At 40.7% G+C, this 22,547-nt stretch overlaps 1 protein-coding gene across 8 annotated transcripts in view; it reads right to left on the bottom strand.

The window, feature by feature from the left end:
- CLYBL (citramalyl-CoA lyase) overlaps positions 1-22,547 on the bottom strand; it is a 337,517-nt gene that overhangs the window by 32,351 nt on the left and 282,619 nt on the right. For all 8 annotated transcript variants that reach the window (XM_090258575.1, XM_090258578.1, XM_090258573.1 and 5 more), the window contains exons 3-6: positions 7,929-8,117; positions 3,792-3,893; positions 2,011-2,104; positions 555-722 (exon numbers count right to left, since the gene is read on the bottom strand). In XM_090258575.1, the coding sequence (XP_090114701.1) occupies positions 555-722; positions 2,011-2,104; positions 3,792-3,893; positions 7,929-8,117 (553 nt within the window). The remainder of the gene's footprint in view (positions 1-554; positions 723-2,010; positions 2,105-3,791; positions 3,894-7,928; positions 8,118-22,547) is intronic.

Raw genomic sequence — 22,547 nt, 5'->3', positions numbered from 1 at the left:
TTTGACAACTGGAGGAAATTTTTCTGTGACCCATCAATCCAAATTCCTAAGGCAGTTCACCCAAAAACACTTGTTTTTCTGTTTTTTATTTTTTTTTAAGAGAAAGAGAGAGACATCAATCTGTTGTTCCATTTACTCATGCATTCATTGGCTGATTCCTGCATGTGCCCTGAATGGATCAAGCCCATAACCTTGGTGCATTGGGATGATGCTCCAACCAACCTACCTGGCCAAGGCCACTCTAAAACACTTCCATAACAGCCTCATCCTTGCCTTGTGTCAGTAAAAACTGCAACAAAATACTTAAGAGGACAGAAAAAAAAAGGTCACTAATATACAGAGAAAATAAAATGAATGATTTGTTTGTGGATTGGCAGAGCCAAAGAAAAACCTCACAATTTGTTGGGCAGGTTCTTGTGCTGGATGGCTTTCTCGTGTTTCAAATAGTGTAATAAGTATGTGAAATACTGGGCTATATTAGGACCACTAATTTCTGGTTAAATTCCTATTATTCTGGAATGTTCACAAATCTAGACAATCATCAAGAATCATACCAGTAAATCCCATTGTAGCTCCTTCTCTGGACTGCCTGAGAAGCCCCTCTTCATCTTGAAAGTCGATGTACACAAGGTCTATGGCCTGTAGACCAAAGGCCTTCGCTACAACAATAATCTTTTGTCGGGCATAGAGAATATCTTGGGTTTCTTTACTACTTGTGGCACCTGAAAATGGGATGTTGACAGAAAAAGGAGACATTAACTTTGGAAACTGAATCCATACAGCTTATAAAAACTCAGTTTGTAAGGACAATTATATTATCCTGATAATTGCTCCCCAGTGAAGTGGTGATTCAAATATAAACAGAGAGAGAAATACATAGAAGCAGAGTTAAATCTCATGTGTTACACTTGCAAGGCATCTTTCAGTGTAATTACTGGTGTGTGCATCAAGAAAAGGCCCCTCCCCATCTCAAGAGGTAGAATCACGAATGATTTGATAGGTCACAGACGATTTGTAATGTTTTTTTCCTTCTTGCCATTACTTGGAAAGTGTCCGTCTAAAGGTAGCACCACAAAAGGTGGCCAAACAGCTGTGCAAGGAAATGGTTAACTTCTCTCACTGAGCCCAGAATTTCACGTGCTGTGGTTGCAGTGCTCTGTTATAATTAAGGTTCTGAGCCAAATAATGGAGCTTCAGGTTTTGGATGGAAAACTTAGGGAAACGGAAGGCAGACAGTGTCCACTAACTATCGCCGACTCAGTCTCTTGGAAGGACTGGTATGGATATTTTTTTTAAAAGTTATTTTTCACCCCAGGAGTGGGAGGGAGTGTCTGTTTATAATTTTCTCAGGGAAAGCTTCTGTTTTAGGTCACAGGAACTGTGGTTCTGAAACACTTGTGGCCTTGGCCTCTTTTTAAGATGCATTCAGTCTCTGGTTATACATACACTCAGACCAGAGGCATTGTGCTTGAGGGATAGGGAAGATCGGTGAAAACAAGCATACTATCTCAATAAATATTTAATAATAAGAGTTCTGAAGTATATTTTAGGAGGAACTGAACATGTATTGTAAATAATATTTACATACTATATTTAATATAGAAAATTATTCATTAAAGCAAATGTGAATTGCTGTAACTTTGTGTTAGGAGCACTGATGGGAAAACAAAATATTTAAGCAATAGAGAGGTTTCACATAATACTTATTATAAACAAAGTAGATGCCATATATTCCTGAACATGTCTGAAGCTGCAACAGGCTTTTTATTAGTTATTTTATAAATGAATAGAAATAATAATGTTGTGTTCTGAAAGCAAGACAACTATAAGGTGTCCTAAGTTATCAGGAAGTGTTGCCCATTCAGCTGAAAAATCATTGTCATAGTTGGCAAATATATATTGTCATGTAAATGTCCTTTGTGAAGGGGCAAAGAAAAATATAACACATATACACAGAAAGAATGAGAGAGAGAAGAGAGGGGGAGAGAGAGAGAAATGAGTCTTTGACACCTATGCTGGCTCGAAAGTCTTCTCCTCCAAAAACAACAGCATCTAGAAAAAGACCCACTTGAGGCCCAGTCTTTACTGCTTCTTCACACACTGCCTGTAAAAAAAGAGCAGAACAGAACAAATCTCACAGAAACGCATGAATGAAGGAGCGTGGTATACATTTCAGTAACAGAAAGCTCCAACTCTGAATAGGACATAGTTTGGCTGAAAGCAGTCCTAAAAATGCAGCCCAAAATTTGAATGGTATTTAATATTGTCCAAGATAAATATGTTGTATACATTGGCTTTGCTTAATGGATTATATTTATATTGTTATTTACATATATTAACATAGCTACAATGTTCAAATTGTAGTTAATATAATTTATAGAAAAATTTTGAATTAACTCATATTGATTGTACGATGTTATTTGTATTTTTCCAAAATTTGTTTTTCTTTAAGAGACTCAAATCATAAACATAATGCCACAGGAGAGAAGAAAAGAATTTTTAAATCAAACTAACTGGATTATTTGCATTAGGTTAAAAATTTCTTAGTAAATGGTTATAGGATTCAAAACATACAATACAAAAATCTACAATGCCAGAGGGGAAAATAAAAAAATGCAACAAGTCATCTAAGATGTATTAATGAGCAAATTTGACATTTCTATGTGAAATAAAGATAAATAACATGCACTGTAGACATAACTGGGAATCTACAAAGGTGGAGATACAACATGCCAATATATGTGGGTGGGGAAGACATGAGAAATGGGTAAGGACACTGCTTATTAATTTCAGGGGTTGTAAGTGCTTCTCAGTACATTATGGAATGAATGATGAAACAGCATGAAAAATTAAGTCTTTATATGAACCTAGCTGCATCTAAGGGATATGCTTTGATTGTATTCCCAGAATTCTAGGGTGGGCTGGAAGAATTTGTAGTTAGTGGTGTAAACACGCTTGATCACGAGGCTTGAAGCAGCTCCCCAAACATTTGCACTCTGCCTCTCCTGCGTGGTCCAATAGGTCTTAAAGTTTCCTCTTGGAGTGTCTGCTCACATAATAACCTCTCCAGTACAGTTCAACTACCTTTTTGTTTTGTTTTGTTTTTAGGGATTTCTTTTCTCCTGCTCTCTGAGATGGGATGCTACACTGATGCTCACGAGTCAGGTGGAAAATGAGACATACTTTGGAAAACAATTTAAATGACCACTGATAAAGGAATTTTTTACAAGCTAGCTATTTTTTTGTTAAGGCACATAATTTGATGCAAGCATACAGTGCTGTAAAACACTTGGCTCAGATAATCTTCCTGAATATATATTAGAAATAATATATTACAAAGTATTGATATACTAACAAATAGAAATCTTATCCACTAGACATTATTGATAATGTTGCCACAAAGAGACCAGAAAATTTCTCAATAAGAGGCAATTGTTACAAAAGAATAATTGAAAGTTAATTTATAAGGGTGTCAAAAATAAATTTCCATGCACTTTTAATCTATAAATGTAATAATTCAAAGAATATATTAACATGGTGATTATTTAATTAATATTGCTAGAAATCTACAATTTAAATATTTAAGACTGGGAAGTTTTTCCATGCTACTTAGCCAATGTCTTTCTTTTCTAAGATGCTTACACCCTGGCTTTGGATTATTACAGATAACAACTTGTACTCAAAGTTTACTTTGCTTATAAGTCTTTTCAGAAAAATATTTTAAGTAGATGTTAAAATTGAAAAGAAGAGTCCTCTGTAGGTAATAAAATACTACATTGGGGTTTTCTTACCTTAAAATTGAGCAAACCCATTGCAGTTTCCACAAAAGGGATTAAATTCATAGGTTGTTCAAGTTTTCGGCCTTTTAAGTAGAATGAAAATTTGTCTGAAAACTAAAATCAAAAGTGTCATAGGTGATTAGTGGGGGGAAAATGTGCAATCACTGAAATGTAGCCATAGAAGTACTATTTAAATCTTTGACCTGAGGAAGTAATATCCCAGCCTCTTTAGTTCTCACAAAAGAATTGAAAAAAAAAAAGGGAAGACCAAAGAAAAAAGGTAACAAAGTTCCCATCAAACTAAAGAGTAAAACCCCAAGTTATTATGATTTTTTTTTTTCCTAAAGGAGCAATTTGAGACCTAGGAACTAGAACGGGAAGGAGATTCTTGAGTTTAAATGCTTCCCTTGAAAACATATTTACTTAAGACCTCTCACCCTCACTCATTACATGCAAGTGGTAGGCCCCTAAAACAATGCAGTCTTGCCCTACCTGCCATTCTGTTTTTGTTTCATACCCAGCACTGACATCAATGTAACTGCTCTGCAGCCTTCTACGTGGAATCCATATTATTCATTATAGCACCATTACTCTTTGTTCAGAAGGTTTTTCTTCATAATTTTTCAGCTTACCTAAAAAGACCTTAAAAAGGAAGTTTAATTCTTTGAAGACCAAAGCTCGCCAATTTTTTCCATGAGACCAGTTCACAGCTAGCTCTGTACTGCCAGTGGGGTAGCCCAAATTCCAAAATCTATCATCTGGAAACATACAAAAGCTCTTGCACAGATCTCCCCCGCCCCCCTTTCAAAAGGGAAAAAAACTCACCACACTCTAAATTGTAAATCTATTAAGTCTATCTAGATCTAATAAGATGTGGGGAGATAAAAAACAAAAACCAGAAAAACCCAGGTATGATAAAGATATTTTTGTAAATAAAGATGAAAACATTTATATCCATTTTAAATTTAAGGAATATTCAGCCATTAATGGAAATCAAAGGAAAAGGGGTTTTAATCATCTCTCCATTCAGTCTCAGTTGGGTAAATCATATCTAAGAGATTTGCATAAATATAAACCATCAAAGACTTTTCATCTTCAAAGGGGGTTTCAAGACCCTATAAGCTTTGTACTGTAATCATTGCAGGTCACCACCCTGCAGGAATAGGGCTGCTATGGCAACATAAAAAAACTAATGCTTAAGGCTTAGCATAATATTCTGACTAATAGAAAGGAAACTCATTTTAAAAGCTGGCAGCCTATTTACCAGAAGCAGGATTAGAGGTGTTATTTCCCCTTTTAGCTGCCCCCTCCTTGCCTGTGCAGTACCCCCCCCCCCCACTAAAAAATCTAATCACTGGGATCTTTAAAAAGCTTTTGAGCAATTTGCAGTAACTTTACAATTAAGCTAAAATAAATCACAGCTTTCAGTAATGAAGAATTATTCCCAGTTGCTCCCACTGCCCCCTCCCTTCATCTGTCACCATCATCATCACCTTCTTAGTAACTTTGCAAGGAAAGGAATAACTCAACTAAAATTGCAAGAAAAAAGAGAAGGCTACAATTTAAGGGAACATATTGTACAGTATTCCATGTAAATGAAAATAAAACATAATTTATGTCATAGTTAAACTGGAAGGTAGGTGTTACATATGCAGTGGAGGAATTTTTTTCCTCGTTAAAAAATACTTGCAACATATATGCCCCCATGCTTTGTGATATTAGTTATAACTACAAAAATCATCAACTGTTCTCAGTGAGAAAGATCGCGAATATTCGCCTTTTGTTTTTAAGCCAACAGGGGTGTTTAAAAATGAAATATTCTTGCCATCCTCCTTCCCCTCCTCCCCTTCTCTCAAAAAATTGCATTAAGTTTGGGCACAAAAGGTAACTACTGGAGAAGTTTCAATTATTTTTTTCAAAAGGAGACGATTAAATGTTTCCGCCCTGGTAAAGTGTTCATTTCAGCGAGGTGGAGGGGACTTGGAGGTGAGGGGGAGGAAAATAAGAGGAAAAAAATCACAAAGAGATTGGGGAGGAGATGAAGTAGCAGGGCTCAGCAATTCTTTCAATTCCAGTGCACACCCAATAGTGCGTTGGAAGAATGCACCCTGTTCGGGATTTGTGGGAGAATTGTCCCACGACAAAGGAGGCAGAGTCACGCTTGTTATAGTCCAATAAGCCGTGCCAGTCAAACAAGAACCCACACTAGCGACAAAAGGCCAGCAAGAGATTCTCACACAAAAGAAAACAAGGAAGCCCATCTTTCAGGCTCTGGGTTTTATGCTTCACATAAATACAAACGGAGAGGAAAAAATAAACAGCCCAAAAGACTTCTGTTAACTAGAAATCCTATTTAGATTTCGGTATGTTCCTCAAATCCAGGGATTTTAAAACAGCGAACAGAAGCCGGAGCTCAAGGCTGGGGTGGGTCCTCCCTCTCAAATGGGGGTAATAATGGTGATAAATAGGCATTAACTATGAAAGCAAAAGGGAACAGTGACTTCGGATTCCATTTCAATCAACTTAAAACACATTCAAACGGGCTAGGAGCCCTTGAAGATATTAACCTAGTATGACTAGTATCTCCCAGCCTCTGAGGGGTGACCTAGGAGAGAACTCCAGTGTAGAATATAAATACGGGTCCTTGAACACCAGACTTCAAGAAGGCAGCAACACGGAGCTGTCCAACTGAAAAATAATGGCAGCTACATGTGTAATTCTAAATTTTCTAGTAGCTACATTAAAAAAGTAAAATGAAACAAGTAAATTTAACTTTAATAATGTTAAAACTAACATTATTAAAATTAACCCAATATATCCTAAATATTATCATTTCTACATACAATCAATATAAAAACTACTGAGATAATTTACATTCTTTTGGAGGACAGTGTGGGGAGACTATGAAATCTTCAAAATCCCATGTATATTTTACACTTCCAGGACGTCTCAATTTGGACTTGCCACATTTCAAGTGCTTGGTAGCTACATGTGGCAGACAGCCACGGCATTGGAAAGCACAGGTCCAACTTACCTACCTGCCATTAAAAAGGTGAGCAGTTCCCTCAGGTATTATAACTACTCAGCGTATTGCTACAATTGCAATCATAGCCTTAGAGTAATCCCAGATGTGGCATCAAAATAACTACTGTCCTACATGTCCTTAATTACGCTTCCGGCACTCTCTGTGTCATAGGCTCTCTGCCTTGGAGTGGCACAATGGCATGTTATTTTATTCAGCAGAGATCTGCAGAATCATTGCAACTGCTAAATAAAATCTCGCCTACACCCATTTTGACAATAAAAACAATCATAGTATAATTAGGGCCATTTCAAAGTTTTCTTAAGTAATTTTACATGCCAAGTTTTTATTGGTTCAAAAGTCTGTCATGAAACACAAACGCACCTGTCAGCAATTTAAAAGGAGGAACTGGAGAACTGTTCAGGAAATAATATTTGTGCTAATTAAAACCGCTGGTTAAAAGCTTCCTGTTTATTCCTCTCTTTGCCCTAAGAAGTGACCTTTACCTCTTCTCCTCTAGGTTCATTTTTTCATTTGCGTCTATGCTTTCTTCCAATGAATCTGGCTGGGTAAAGGCCATTTACATCACTGCTCTCCCAGGTGGAGGGTTAGGGCCTGGCAGGGTGTAAAAAGGATCCAATTCTTAGGCAAGCTTGTTTTCAAGGACTGCTCTGTAAGGACTACCGTGGATGCTGTGCTAACCAAACCACAAATCTGATTAGGAAGCAGAAGCATCATTTCAAGAGCTGAGCTGTCTCATAGAACACTTTCGGCAAAGCCAGGTTCTCTTTGTGTGAAGAATATGGCCTCTTGATCTCATGTATTTTTAAAACCAGCAGCACTCAAATGCTTCCTTTTTGCTGCTACATCTTAGCCAGTCCTGAATCTTTAATTAAAGCAAAGCATTAGTGTCCCTAGCTGGGTAACTCAGTTGGTTTGAGCATCATCCCAAAATGCCAAGGTTGTGGGTTTGATCCCTGGTCAAGGCACATACAAGAAAGAATCAACCAGTGAATACATAAGTAAGTGGAACAACAAATTGATGTTTCTCTCTCTCTCTCCTTCAACCTCTTTCTCTAAAATCAATCAATAAAAAAATAAAATAAAGCTAAGGATTAGCTACTCACCCACTGGATTTCTTCAGGACCTTCCACCTTCGGTAGCATTAGGCTGGAAGGAAGGACTTGGGATTGCAAGAGGGTCTCCAGGTCTTCTTCAGCCAGACCACTGGACACTGAGTTGATTCTCACACACTTTTCAGTTGGGCCCAGATCAAAGCCTTCAAGAGTTTTTACTATTCTTAATCTAGCTTCACTCTGTAAGGGTTGATAAAATGTATCTCCTGTGAAACTGTTATATAGATTCAGAGCCTAAGCACCATTACTATATCTACAAATTTCCTGTCTATTAAACAAGTGGTATTTGAAATAAGTCACACAATATGATAGGTGATTGATTTCCAGACTTCATTCAAGGTGACTATGACATAGATGATGGCTCCTACAGTGCATACTGGCATACTCTTAAATAGTAGTGTCATCTTGCTCATTAGCATTACTTTTAAGTTGCAAAGGTAAATTAATTGATAGGTAATATTTATCGAGCATTTATTAAGAACTAGGCATGGTCCTAAGTCTACCTGTGATTCTCATTTAATAAATATGAGAAGCTAGATAACATGGGTAAAGGCAGTCTCATCTGTTGGCATATTCACATTAGGGGAAAAAATTGTTTTCCTTTTTGCACATGCTTCATGCTTTTTCATTCACTTAAACTTTTTTTTTTTTCATTTTGATTGAATCTTGACATTCAATTAGGAAGGCAGTCGCAGGAAAATGACACTCCACACTACAAAAAAGTTCCAACTTATTAAGATAGAACGAAATAATACCACCAAGAAACCTTTATGGAGTGGTAGACAAAACACATTTTTTTCCTTTGATTTGATAGTCTCTGCTTCAGTTAAGAAAAGCTGAAAGGTTGAAAGTCTGTTTCAGTATTTGAATTGTCCTCAGAAAAATTGTATGAAACCAATATGTTATTTATTGGCTTTCAGTTTGGGTTGATGAAAGTGAGGGAGGGAGGGAGGAAGGGAAAGGAATGCATTTGCATTGAGGGGGTGAGGGTTGGAGTTGAGAAAAAAAGAAATTTGAGGTCATTACTTCCTGCCAATTTCAGTTTCAAAAACAAATTCCTCCAACTTGCCAAAAGCCCTCAACAAATTTTCATTGTCAGAATGAACACATATCAAAAGTACTTTCATTTGGGAAGGGTTTTTATGATACTAATAAAACTTTAAAGCTTCTCACTGCTGATGAATGTGGTTTTTTTAAAAAAAAAGTCTTAACAATATGCAGCCATTTGAACAGCACTGCTTATCTAGAAAAATAGCAAACCAAAATGGAGACAAAAAAAAGAATTATTTGAGCCCATATTGAGTCTAAGTGTAATCAACAAGACAAGCCAGGACAGTCGATTTAAACCAGACGGATGTAGATCTACAATTGGGTGGAAGCAGGGGAGGCTTCCAAATGTGGTCTGAGTTAAACAGTGTGAGAAAACAGTAGCTTAGAGTTGTCAGGTCAGATGGAAACAGAGTATTTAGGACCAGTTTAAGACAGCTCTGTGGAGTCCTGATTTATAGAGCTCTGACTGCCAGTAATTAGATCAAGCTTAGACAAAAGCAAGAGAGTGCTGACATGAGCTAAAGTGAGGGATGATGCAGCCAACAGTGGCTAGGTTCCACACCACGCGGTTGGCCAGTCCACAGCTATAAAACTCATCTACTGCTCTATGATGCCCTTTTGTTACATCCACTAAATATGAAAATCCTGAAGGTGAAAAGCAGAAGTTCGCTCAATCAATATCATGGTTCCAAGTCCATCTAGAGCTGGCAAGAGAAATGCTTCCAGTGTGTGTATTTAGATCCATGGCCTCAGAGAACCTAAAATGTGTTGTCCTCCATGTAGCCTGCACAACTACAAACTCGGATTGCTGCAGCCTGTAAAGATTTCAACTCACAGCATTTCTTTCAATAGCAGGTCCAGCTTGTGAAGGGTCTGTTGGGACAGAGCGAATGGAAAGTGGAAGGGAAGTAACTAGATCATTTAGCCTGAAATGCATCTTAAAACTAGAGTTATTTGAAGCTTCATCTCCATTCTCTACTTTAATCTGCATGTGTGCTCAACTTCTTAAATTACTAATATTGTTGTCAAACAAAATGCTACCTCTAAAGCTGTTCTGTTGTTTCATTTGGATTTAAAGGGGACTGTTTGTTCAAAGCCCATGTTCTAAACCTGTTTATAGTTTTTATCTAAAGTCAGATTGCCATGGTTTCAGCACATTCTGGTTTACTTAGTAAAATTCTGGCCTTGTGCAATTGGCTGCAAATGAAGTACCTAACTCCAATTTTAGGCATAATCTGATTAGTACTTTTCCTGCAATAATAATGAGCAACAAATAATCAGCATTTTATTAGACTTTTTTCTTTTTTTCTCTTTCTGGCTCAGAATTAAAACCAAGCTCTTTCTACTTCATCATTCCGTACCTTTCAAAAAAAAAAAAAAAAAAAAAAAGAAAAAAGAAAAGAGATTGGATGTATATTGCCACACAACACACTTATTAACAGGTTGTTGCCTGTCGAAATTTACATAAACTTTGTATCCCTCTGCCACGTATCCCAAAATATCCAACTCCACTGAATTTACACCAACCAACAAGCATGTTGATATATATTTTTTCTTTTTGGTATTTTAATGGTGAAACATGTTACTGTGCTAGCCAACACACCCATGCCATCTGTTGGATGAGAGTAAGGCAGTTTCTAAGAAGAATTAAGTTTAGTTCTGGGTGTTCAGCTAGAGAGCCACAGTCCACCCAGTTGTGAAAAGAAAGAAATTGTGCTCATTCTGTTCTCTGCTTTTCCCTCTTTCTTCTCCTCCCTCTCCCTAACGCACATCTTACTTCTTGTTACCACCTCTTTCTCATTTCCATCACCTCACTCCCTTTCACATTTCTGTCTTTTCCTCTGGCTCCTGTTTGACCCTGGCCATCCTTTAATTTCCATCTTGGTAGGGAGATTAGTAAAACATAGCCCAGCAGAAACCATCTTTTCAGAAGGGCTAGCCAAGTAATCTGCTGAGATTATTATTGGTTGCTGAGTTCTCCCTGAAGAAAAAAGGAAATGAAAATGAAAGCAAAAAGAGGCCACTAAAAAAACAGCTTGTTCAAAATGAAGTTTAGAAGGAACCACATTCTAAATGTGCTAACACTACAGGGTGGCCTTGGTAAGTGTTTCTCGTGTAGGATGAACTTGTCACCCTAGGATGTGACAACCTAGAAAAGTCGGAATAATAGAATGAAGGCCTTTACCAACAGTTACATTAGATCTTTGCAGAGACTAATCACCATAGGGTGCTCTGTAGCATATTTGATACCAGGGGTGGGCTCTGCAGAGGTCACAGAGAAAGGTCAGCACTGATCAGAATCTTCACAGACCCAGTTCTGAAAGGTAGTGGTACCAAAGTTCTGGCATTTGATAGACATTTCGTGCTTTGGGCTGCTCAGTGCAGTGGACCAGTGGCTAATAAACTTATCCCACTGCTAATAAACTTATCCTTCCTTATACATAAGTCACTGTATTATGTGACTCTGTCTGGGCCAGGAACCAAGGCGTGCTATGATTTCAGAGACTGTGTTCTTATCACTTGAGGAAGAGACATGTTCCAGTGACATAGAGAGTGGATAAATCAACCATGACCAAGACCTGCAGACTCTAAAATTAAAGGAGAAAATATGCGTGCAGTTGGTTCAACTGGCACCCATTAAAGCTAATAACTAATCATCCTTGCAAGTTTCTAGCGCAGAATGATCAAATCTGCAAAGAAAACAACATCCGTCCACTTTTACACTCCAGTGGAAAAGGTGGTCCCTCGCGGCAGGGCAGCACAGTCTCGCCATCTGGAGAATAAATCGAGTGTGAAGTACAGTATAGTTTGGGACCAAGCTCCGTGGCAGCAGCTCAGCAGTTAGTTCATTAGTTCCAAACTTCCAGGGATTAGAGAGGCATCAATTCTACTGTCAGATAGGAAGAGACAGACAGGATACGAGATTCAAGGAGGATTGTGACAACTAGGAGGAGCCCCTTGGGCTTATTTTTAAAACTACAAAGTATAAACAGACCTCAATAAGCGTCTTAAATAAGAGCATTATCACAGTTTCATAACATCTGAATTAATAGCTTCTCACCCCATCCCCCGAAACCTTGTATGCTAATGTATAGTTGTTTTCAGAGGAAATTGCAAAGATGATCCTGGATGCAACAGGAGAAATGAGAAAGAAACCTGTGCAGCAGAACCAAGATTTAGTAATTAAGAAATACAAAAGACTTTCTAGACTCCAGGGAGATTCATAACATTGTGATTTTTTAAAATGTGTAATTAATATTTTCATCCTGCAAAAGGCAAACTGCTATGACACATATCCAAAAGCACTACTAGTGAATTCTATCTTTTGTGAATTTGTCTATCTCATCACATTTCCATTTTATCTAATTTCTAAAATGACATCATAGGCATGGAGTGGAACAAATTTTGGGCATTGATACAAACTTTTTTTTTAAATTTGAGAGTGTTTGGTTTAAAATAAATTCTGAGCTCTCCTTTTTTATATACCTTCTTTTTATATTTATATCAAAAACAGAGGTGCCTATGCCATAAAAAATGTCATCCTAGTAAGTTATAGTTTTGTATTTTTATTATAAATGTATAAAATTTATTATAATCACAGAGACATACAGTGACCGCATTGGAAAAAAAGGCAAATAAATTCTCATTAATCATTACAACCTGGTAGTATTCCTTTAGACAAAATGATAGTGTTGAGTTTTTTATATTCCATGAAGTTTTTACATTAAAAACAAAACCTTGGTTTGCCTGTTTTTGAAAACAAAATCAACAACTCTTGAACATACCGTAAGTTAACTGACTTAAAAGTTCATTCATTAATAACACCAAAGGCACAGTTAACAAAAGAAAAAAATAAGCTAATTGGACTTCATGAAAATTTTAAAATTTATAAAAATTTAAAAGAGAGTCCACAGAATGGGAGAAAATATTTGCAAATAATTATCCGATAATTAATATCCAGTGTATATACATAACTCCTAAAAGTCAACGACAAACAAACAACATAATTTTTAAAGTATATTTTATTGATTATATTGTTACAATAGTTCCAATTTTTCCCCTTTGCTCCCCTCTGCCCAGCACCCCACCACCACCCAAAATCCCCCCCTAGTACGATTCATGCCCATGGGTCGTACATACAAGCTCTCCTGCCTCGCCCTTTCATATATTCTTCTTCTTTTTTAAAAAATTAATTAATTAATTAATTATTTTAACAATAAAAAATATCAATCCCTCCTTCTCAGACTTAAGACACTTTATAATGTTATAAAGGACAATGGGTGAAGCTCTCGAGCTCCTCTACCTGCTTCAAGCTGGACATGGTCATCGTCCTACGTACCCTTGGGTCCAGAAATCCCTAATAACAGTGGGGGTGTGGAGGGGAGTGTGGCCTTCCCACATGGGGAAGGATCTTGCAGACTCCAGGTCAGCTGGCTGTCCCCGGACAATGGCATGCTTGATTTAACAGGCTGGCATCCTTATTGTATTCTGGAGGCAACAGATTTGGCAACAGCGTTAAAGGACATCATTCAATCCATAATCACTAGATGACAAAAGACAGGTATTAATTTTTCAACGTCCCACATTAAGGAAACGAAGGGCTTCTCTGGAGGAAGGTGTGCCAGGTACATCTCACCTGTCCAAAACCCTTTTGCCCATTATACTTAGTTTTGACTGAGGGAAATATTTTAGGTTTCCCCCCTTTCAGGCTTCTGGGCTCTTTCTGTCCAAGCCTTTAGGACAGAAAAGAGAAACCAGTTTTAAAGTGAAGCCTACAGACGACCCCGTTCTTCACCAACCCAGCCACTTAGTTCAGTCAAACCATTGAGTCTCAGGAGGCAGCAATGCAGACAGGATTAAGTGAGGCCTATACATACAAACAATCACTCAGGCAATGAGATCATAGGCTTATGTCCGTTGAAAACAGAAAACACGTGTTAATTTATGTAACATAACCCACATACAAGTCTCTAAATCTGTAGGACTGTCTTATTGGAAAGACATCCAGTTGCAAGGCACTTGACATTCTTTTTGCCTGTAAATTAAACATCCTTGGTAATGCCACAGACATAGTTTAACTTTCAAATGAAAACAAATTTTAAATGAAAAGAAACCTTAAAGATGGTTAGCTGCACTACTTTACAGTCCACCACTGAGCATTGTGATTTTACTTGAATCACGATTTTTCTCCCTAGGATTACCCTCCTTGTCATTAAAGGGACTGCATTAAGTCCATTTTAAATTTATCCTGTTTATTTGCATAAACACTACAAGAGCAGAAAATGATCACTTATGATCTTTAGTTCCACTTTGCTGGAACTTATGCAAGGAATATTTAGGGTGATCTTCCGTCTGCTCTTCAAGGCCCAGAAGGAGAACCACATACCGGGCATTCAGCCTTGCCTGTAAACACCTGTCTTTTCCAAGTCCCTCTGGTTTTCCATTGTGCCTTAAAGTCCCATCTAGCCATCTTTCAGGAAAACAACCTTCATTCCTTCCCTGGAAAGATTGCCATGGACCGCGCATCCATCCAAGGTACAAGGCCTTTTATCTCGTGTACTTTTATTACCTTTGAAAGTTAATCCCAGTTCCTCAGGGCTTTTTGGTAACAACCAAAGCCCAAGCATGTCTCCTTCAGGCATGACATTCCAGTCAAAGTCTTAGTTAAAAAAAAACAACCTCTTTTAACAACTGGTCTTATTAGTTTTATGCAAAGAAACCTATGTCATTACTTACTTCTCTAGAATGACAAACTCTGGAGGGATTAGACAGGGAGAAAAATATACAGTGTGAAGGAAAATCCTTGTCCTTCTAACATTCACTGAACTTGCATTTCCATTCTTTATATTTTCAATTTTTCCCCCACTAAAAATTTTTTTGTTTGTTTTTCCATTACAGTTGTCCCATTTTTCCCCTCTTTTGCTTCCCTGCACCCTGCCCCCCCTTCTCCCATATTCAGTCCCCACCCAGTTGTCCATGTCCATGGGTCATTTATACATGTTCTTTGACTAGACCCTTCCCCTTCTTACCCCCTTCTCTCCCTCCCATCTCCCCCTTTGTTACTGTTAGTTTATTCCTTGTTTACATACCTCTGGTTCAATTTTGCTCATTTGTTTGTGTTGTTCATTAGGTGATAATATAAGGTATTTTTCCTCCTGGCTGATTTGGCTCAGTGGATTGAGCGTCGGCCTGTGAGCTAAGTGTCACTGGTTCGATCTTCCAGTCAGGGCACATCAGAGAAGGAAAACTCTGACTCCAAAAAACCTCCACTGCCTTGCGGCATACCTCTTCAGGGGAAGGGCTAAGGAGAAGGGAAACTCTGACTCCAAACCTCCGCTGCCTTGCGGCATACCTCCTCAGGGGAAAGGCTAAGGGAGTAAACCCCGACAGAAAATCCGGAGCCGGAGTCCCTAAGGCGGTTTGACATTGTAGTCAACACCGGCAACTCCTGCGGCGCACCTGAAGCCAAGCTGTATTGACTCTGTCTTTCCCCTTGGATCCTTCAGCTGTGAAGGGGGGGGGGGGTCTGCTGCATGGGCAACAGCTGGCCCTCCATATCACCCTGCCCAGGCTTTGTAGCTTCACTGGAGAGGACACTCCAGCGTCATCGCAAGATGTCGACTCAACACGGGAGGAGACAGATACCAGTTATAAGCTCATCCGATTGGCGAAGGAAACGAGTGCCAGGGGTCTCCTCTGACGGTGGGAGAGGTCATCGCACCTCACTGGACAGCTACCGCCCGCCTCAAGCTGGGCAGCCCCCAGCCAATTAGGTGCCATCTCGCCATGGCTCGCCTGCCCCACTGGGTGCGTGGGGATCAGAGAGGCGTCTCTCGAAAAGTGGGCCACAAAACACTCGCACCAGGCAATTCCAAGCAAACAACAAGAAAGAAGCCTCCAGCTCTTCGCCTCGCTAGCTGGAACATCAGGACCATGTGTCCCGGACTTACTGCAGACCTTCGGTGGATCAATGGTGCCAGGAAAACCGCCGTCATCAACAGGGAACTGGCACGACTAAATATCGACATTGCGGCTCTACAGGAGACCCGGTTGGCCGACAACGGAACTATCAGAGAAACCAACTACACCTTCTACTGGCAAGGGAAGTCTCCGGACCAACCAAGACAGCACGGTGTTGGGTTCGCTGTGAAGAACACGCTTGTTAACTCCATAGAGCCACCCACAGGAGGCACAGAGAGATTACTTACCCTCCGATTGTCAACAACTTTCGGCCCAGTCAGCATTCTTAGCGCGTATGCCCCAACCCTCTGCGCCACCACCGAAGAGAAAGAACAGTTCTACCATGCACTGGACGAAGCGTTATCCAAGATCCCCAGAAGTAACGCTCTTTATCTCCTTGGAGACTTCAACGCAAGAGTAGGAGCCGACCACGTGGCCTGGCCCACCTGCCTCGGAAACTTTGGGAGAGGAAAGATCAATGAGAATGGTCAGCGACTGCTTGAGCTTTCGTGTCACCATGGCCTGTGCGTGACAAACACATTCTTCAAGTGCAAAGAGATCCACCAGGTGTCATGGAGGCACCCCCGCTCCCGCCACTGGCACCAGCTTGACCTCGTCATCACCAGAAGAACGGATATTGGCAGCACCCTCCTCACCCGCAGCTACCACAGTGCAGACTGCGACACGGACCATGCCCTCGTGGTAAGCAAGGTGCGCATAATGCCGAAGAGGTTGCACCACTCCAAGATGAAGGGTCACCCACGCATCAACACCAGTTGTGCCAGCAACCCAGTTAAGACCCAGCAATTCATCAACAGGATGGAAGATGCACTCGGCGAGGGAATGGCGGCAGATGACATTATCGAATCCAATTGGCCACGTCTCCGCAACGCCATATACAACTCCGCCATTATTGCTTACGGGAAGAAAGAGCGGAAGAACGCTGACTGGTACGAGGCTCACTGGGAAGAAATGGAACCCGTGATCGAGGCTAAGAGGAAGGCCCTACTGGCTTACAAGGCCACGCCCACTGCCAGTACACTTCAAGCTCTACGGGCTCCCAGGAACAAAGTCCAGAAGACTGCCCGCCACTGTGCCAACACCTATTGGCTAAACCTGTGCAGAAGCATCCAGGAAGCCGCCGATATAGGCAATGCGTGAGGAATGTATGAGGGTATCAAGAAGGCAACAGGCCCAATCCCCTCCAAGATCGCCCCCCTTAAGTCCAAGACAGGTGAGGTCATCACTGACCAGGAACAGCAAATGCGGCGGTGGACCGAGCACTAACTCGAGCTGTACACTATGTGGAACACCGTAACAGACACTGCTCTTAACGCCAACCCAGACCTACCAGTCATGGAGGAGCTAGACACCCCACCTACTGCGGCAGAGCTCGGCAAAGCCATCGACCGCCTCGCTTGCGGGAAAGCACCAGGAAGCGACGGAATCCCTCCAGAAATCCTAAAGAGCGGGAAACCAGGCCTGCTACAGCCGCTCCACCATTTACTCTGTCTCTGTTGGAAGGAGGGTTACATCCCTCAGGATATGAGAGATGCCAACATTATCACCATGTACAAGAACAAAGGAGACCGCAGCGACTGCAACAACTACCGGGGCATCTCTCTCCTCAGCGTCGTCAGCAAAGTATTCGCCCGGGTCGCTCTTGCCCACCTGCGGACCCTTGCTTCCCACGTCTACCCAGAGTCCCAGTGTGGCTTCAGAGCTGGCCGATCAACAGTGGACATGATCTTCTCCCTACGCCAGCTGCAGGAGAAGTGTCACGAGCAGCATAAACCACTCTACCTCGCCTTTATCGACCTCACGAAGGCGTTTGATCTGGTCAGTCGAAGCGGTCTCTTCAGCTTGCTACGGAAGATTGGCTGTCCACCACATCTGCTTGCTGTGGTCATGTCCTTTCACGACAACATGCACAGCACGGTGTCCTACAACGGCGCAACCTCTGAGGCCTTCCCAGTCAGCAGCGGAGTAAAGCAGGGCTGCATCCTCGCGCCTACGCTGTTCGGAATCTTCTTCTCCATGCTCCTCCAATACGCCTTTAAGGACTGCAGCGAGGGTGTCTTCATTCACACCAGATCCGATGGCAAGCTCTACAACCTGGCCCGTCTACGAGCCAAGACCAAAGTCAAAGAGGTGCTCATCCGTGAGATGCTCTTCGCCGACGACGCAGCCTTGACATCACACTCCGAAGAGGGACTCCAGCAGCTAGTCACTTGCCTTTCCCACGCATGCAAGGAGTTCGGACTAGCCATCAGCCTGACGAAGACGAACGTTATGGCTCAAGGCACGGGGACTCCCCCATGCATCACCATCGACGGATACACCCTGGAGGTTGTCAACGACTTCACTTACCTCGGGTCCACCATCTCGAGCTCTCTGTCAGTCGACTTGGAGGTCAATCGGAGAATCGCCAGGGCAGCCACAGTTATGACCAAACTGAACCGGCGAGCGTGGAACAATTCCAGCCTCACTGAGAAAACCAGACTGCGCATCTACCAAGCCTGCGTACTCAGCACTCTCCTCTATGGCAGCGAGACGTGGACCACCTACGCAAGGCACGAAAGGAAACTCAACAGCTTCCACATGAGGTGCCTGCGACGCGTCCTGCATGTCGCCTGGCAGGATAAGGTCCCCAACACCGAGGTGCTGAAGCGAGCCAACATGAGCAGTTTGCATGCAGTTCTTAGTGAGAGACGCCTCAGGTGGCTCGGCCATGTCAAAAGAATGGATGCAGGCCGTATTCCCAAAGACCTCCTCTACGGCGAGCTAGCAGAAGGCCAGAGGATGACATGGTGCCCAAAACTGCGGTTCAAAGACATCTGCAAAAAGGATATGACACAATGCTCCATCAATCTCAACACATGAGAAGTTCAAGCAGACGACCGCCTAGCCTGGAGGCTCGCGGTCAGGCAAGGTACGTCACGCGCAGAGGCTGCGCGCAACGAGGAGGCGGTCCAGAAAAGATCGAGGCGGAAGCAGCGTCAACAGCAGCAACAACAGCCATCTGCCTTCACCTGTAACAAGTGCGGCAGGGATTGTCACTCCCGAGTCGGACTGCACAGCCATTCTCGGTGGTGCAGATAGACTCTCAAGAAGCTACGCCATCGTCTCTCGAGACGGACGGCTGCCGATGACGATGACGATAAGGTATTTTTCTTTCGTTGCCTGGCTTATTTCACTAAGCATAATTCTCTCTAGTTCCAACCATGTTGTTGCAAATGGTAGAAGTTCCTTCTTTCTTTCAGTACTTATTCATTGTCATTTCCCCACTTTATACCCGTGTTCCTCTCCCTCTCTTTTTTTTCTTCTTTTTCTTAAAGCATTCTTTTTAGCATCTCTTGCAATGTTGATTTGGTGGAGATGTATTCTTTTAGCTTTCCTTTGTCTGAGAAACTCCTTATTTCACCTTCCATTTTGAATGAGAGCCTTGCTGGGTAGAGTATTCTCAGTTGTAGTCCTTTGTTTTTCATTGCTTGAAATATTTTTGACCATTCCCTTCTGGCTTGTAGTGTTTCTGTTGAGAAATCGGTTGATAGCCTTATTGGAGCTCCCTTGTATGTTATTAGTTGTTTCTCTCTTGCTGCTTTTAGGATTCTCTCTTTGTCTTTGAATGTTGCCATTTTAATGATGATGTGTCTTGAAGTGGGCCTGTTGGGGTTCATCTTCATTGGGACCCTCTGTGCTTCCTGGACTTGTGCGACTCTTTCTCTCCTCATGTTAGGGAAGTTTTCTGTCATTAGTTTTTCAAAGAGGTTTTCTATCCTTTGCTCTTATTCTTCTCCTTCTGGAATTCCTATGATATGGATATTATTATGTTTCATGTTATCCTGCAGCTGTCTTAGAACCTCTTCAGTCTTGTTCAGTCTTTTTTCATTTTGTTGCACTGTCTGGGACTTTTTGTCTAAATTGTCCTCCAGCTCACTGATCCAATCTTCTGCTTCCTCTAGCCTGCTTTTAATTCCTTCTACTGTGTTCTTCAATTCAGAGATCATATTCTTCATTTCCTCCTGGCTCTTATTGATAGCTTCCATGTCCTTTTTCATGCTGGTGTAATTCTCAATAAGTTCCTTGTAGTTTTTCTGGAGTTCTTTGTAGTTTCCGCTGAGCTCATTGAGCTTCTCCATAATCCATGTTTTGAATTCCATATTTGGTATTTTGCTCCCCTCTATTTCATTTAGCACTCTTTCTGGGGATTCTACCTTTCCTTTTGATGGGGGGTTGTTTCTCTGTCTCCCCACTTTTGTGACTCCTATTGTTAGTTCTTCTTCCAAACAACATAATTTTAAAATTGGAAAAGGACTTAAATAGATATTTCTTCTAAGAAGACAGATATGTAAATGGCCAATACACATGAAAAAATGCTCAATATCATTGATCATTAGGGAGATGCAAATCAATACACAATGAGATACCACTACAGCCATTAGAATGGCTACTATTTAAAAAAACAAAACAAAAAACAAGTGTTGGTAAGGATGTGGAGAAATTGGAACTCTTGTGCACTACTGGTGGGAATATAAAATGTTACAACCACTATAGAAAATAGGGTGGTGGTTACTCAAAAACTTAAAAATAGAATTACCGTATCATCCAGCAATTTCACTTCTGGGTGTATACCAAAAAAAACTGAAGACAGGGTCTCAAAGAAATTATTTGTATACTCATGTTTATAGCTGCATTATTCACAACAGCTAAAATGTGGAAGCAACCCAAATATCCATTGATAAAAGAATGGATAAGCAAAATGTGTTTTATACATATAACGGGAATATTTCTCAAATTCAAAGAGGAAGGAAATTCTGACACATGTTACAACATGGATAAACATTGAAGGCATTATGCTAAGTGAAATAAGCCAGTCACAGAAAAACAAATACTAGATGACTCCACTTTCATGAGTTACTAAGTCAAAGTCATAAAGACAAAGTAGAATGGTGGTTGCCAGGGGCTGAAGGAGGGGGAGAACGGGGAATTATTGTTTAATTGGTATAGAATTTCAGTTTTACAAGATGAAAAGGGCTATGGAGGTTGATGGTGGTGATGGTTACACAGCAATCTGGGCACATTTAATAGCCACTGAACAATGTACTTAAAAATGGTTAAGATAGTAGCTTTCATTACATGTATTTTACAACAATAAAACAGAGAAAAAATTCATTTATAGATTTATCTCACAAATTATTACATTCCATGGAATATTACATGTTTACTCCGAACACATAGATCTTGGTATAGCAAAGTTTCTAACTGTTAATTATGAAAGATATATTAATACATATTTTCATAGTAAAATGTTTCAATCAGTGTTCATTAAAATAACTAAGCCTCAGGATGTATATGGATGGGTGACTCATAACATGTAATTGGCATTTTGTCCCTGAGAGATTTAATGGAAGTAGAAAAATCTCTACAAAATATAATAAATCTATTAATATACTAAATATATAATATATGTATTAAAATAATTTATTTTTAAGGTCTTTGAGCAATTAAAATATCTTTAAAAGACATTAAAACAATGGTCCTGACTGGCATGGTTCAGTTGGTTGAGCATCATCCTGCAAGGCCACCAGTTTGATTCCCGGTCAGGGCATGTGCCTGGGTTGCAGGCCCAGTCCCCAGTTGGGGTGTGGTTGAGGTGTGTGCAAGAGGCAACTGATTGATGTTTCTCTCACACATTGATGTTTTCTCTCCCCCCCTTTCTCCCTCCCTTCACTTCTCTCTAAAAATAAATAAAATATTTTATAAAAAGATATCAAAACAATGGCTTTAACTTATCAGACAGGCCTATACTTTTGTCAGAATTCACAGAATGTACACTTAAAATCTGTGCATTCCATTGTATATAAATTTTACCTCAAAAGGACAAAGAGAATGGTGAACAAATGTTGAATTCTAGTTAATAATATGCACACAGTGTATTTAAGAAGAAGTGTTCTGCTGCTCTCTGCAATTTATTTTGAAATGAATTTTAGAAAGTAAAAGAAGACAGACTTCTGGAAAAATCGAAACTATAGGGAAGTTCAGCAAAGAAATAAAGATGAAATAATCAGCCAGACAGGTAGGAAGGGTGGAGCCTGGACGGAAAGAAAGAGGAGAGGAGCAGCCGCTGTGGGGGCGGTGCTTGGTGGGCGTGGCTGGCGTGTGCAGCTGGTGGTGCGGCTAGCAGTACAGCAACTATAGCTCTAGTGAAAAACAGTCATACAGCTTATATCTGAGAAGTGATTCCAGCCCCAGACCAGATCGGGTAGCTTGCAGTTTCGGGACTGGGAAAATAGAGCTGCATTGCTTCTGACTGTGAAAGCCAGTGGGGATTGGGGCAGAGGGAGAAGCTACCGGTCTTGAAAAGGAGGCAGCTTGCTTAGTACAGGAAGGGTGAGAAGTGCCTGGAAAAGCAGTAGCAACCAGCACTGTTCCCTCTCAGATCCCTCCCCAACATACAGGGCAAAAACGCAGTGAAACAAGTTGCCAGCACTAATGAATACCTAATACTCCACCCCCTATAATGTAAAAGGTGTGACAGACCTACCCATATCACAGAGTCAAATACAGAAAACTGTCAAGATGAGGACAGAGAAGTAT

This window comes from Furipterus horrens, unplaced genomic scaffold, assembly GCF_987537825.1.
Source record: "Furipterus horrens unplaced genomic scaffold, mFurHor1.1.pri manual_scaffold_12, whole genome shotgun sequence".
NCBI lineage: Eukaryota > Metazoa > Chordata > Mammalia > Chiroptera > Furipteridae > Furipterus > Furipterus horrens.
This window is presented reverse-complemented; position numbering and strand designations above follow the sequence as displayed.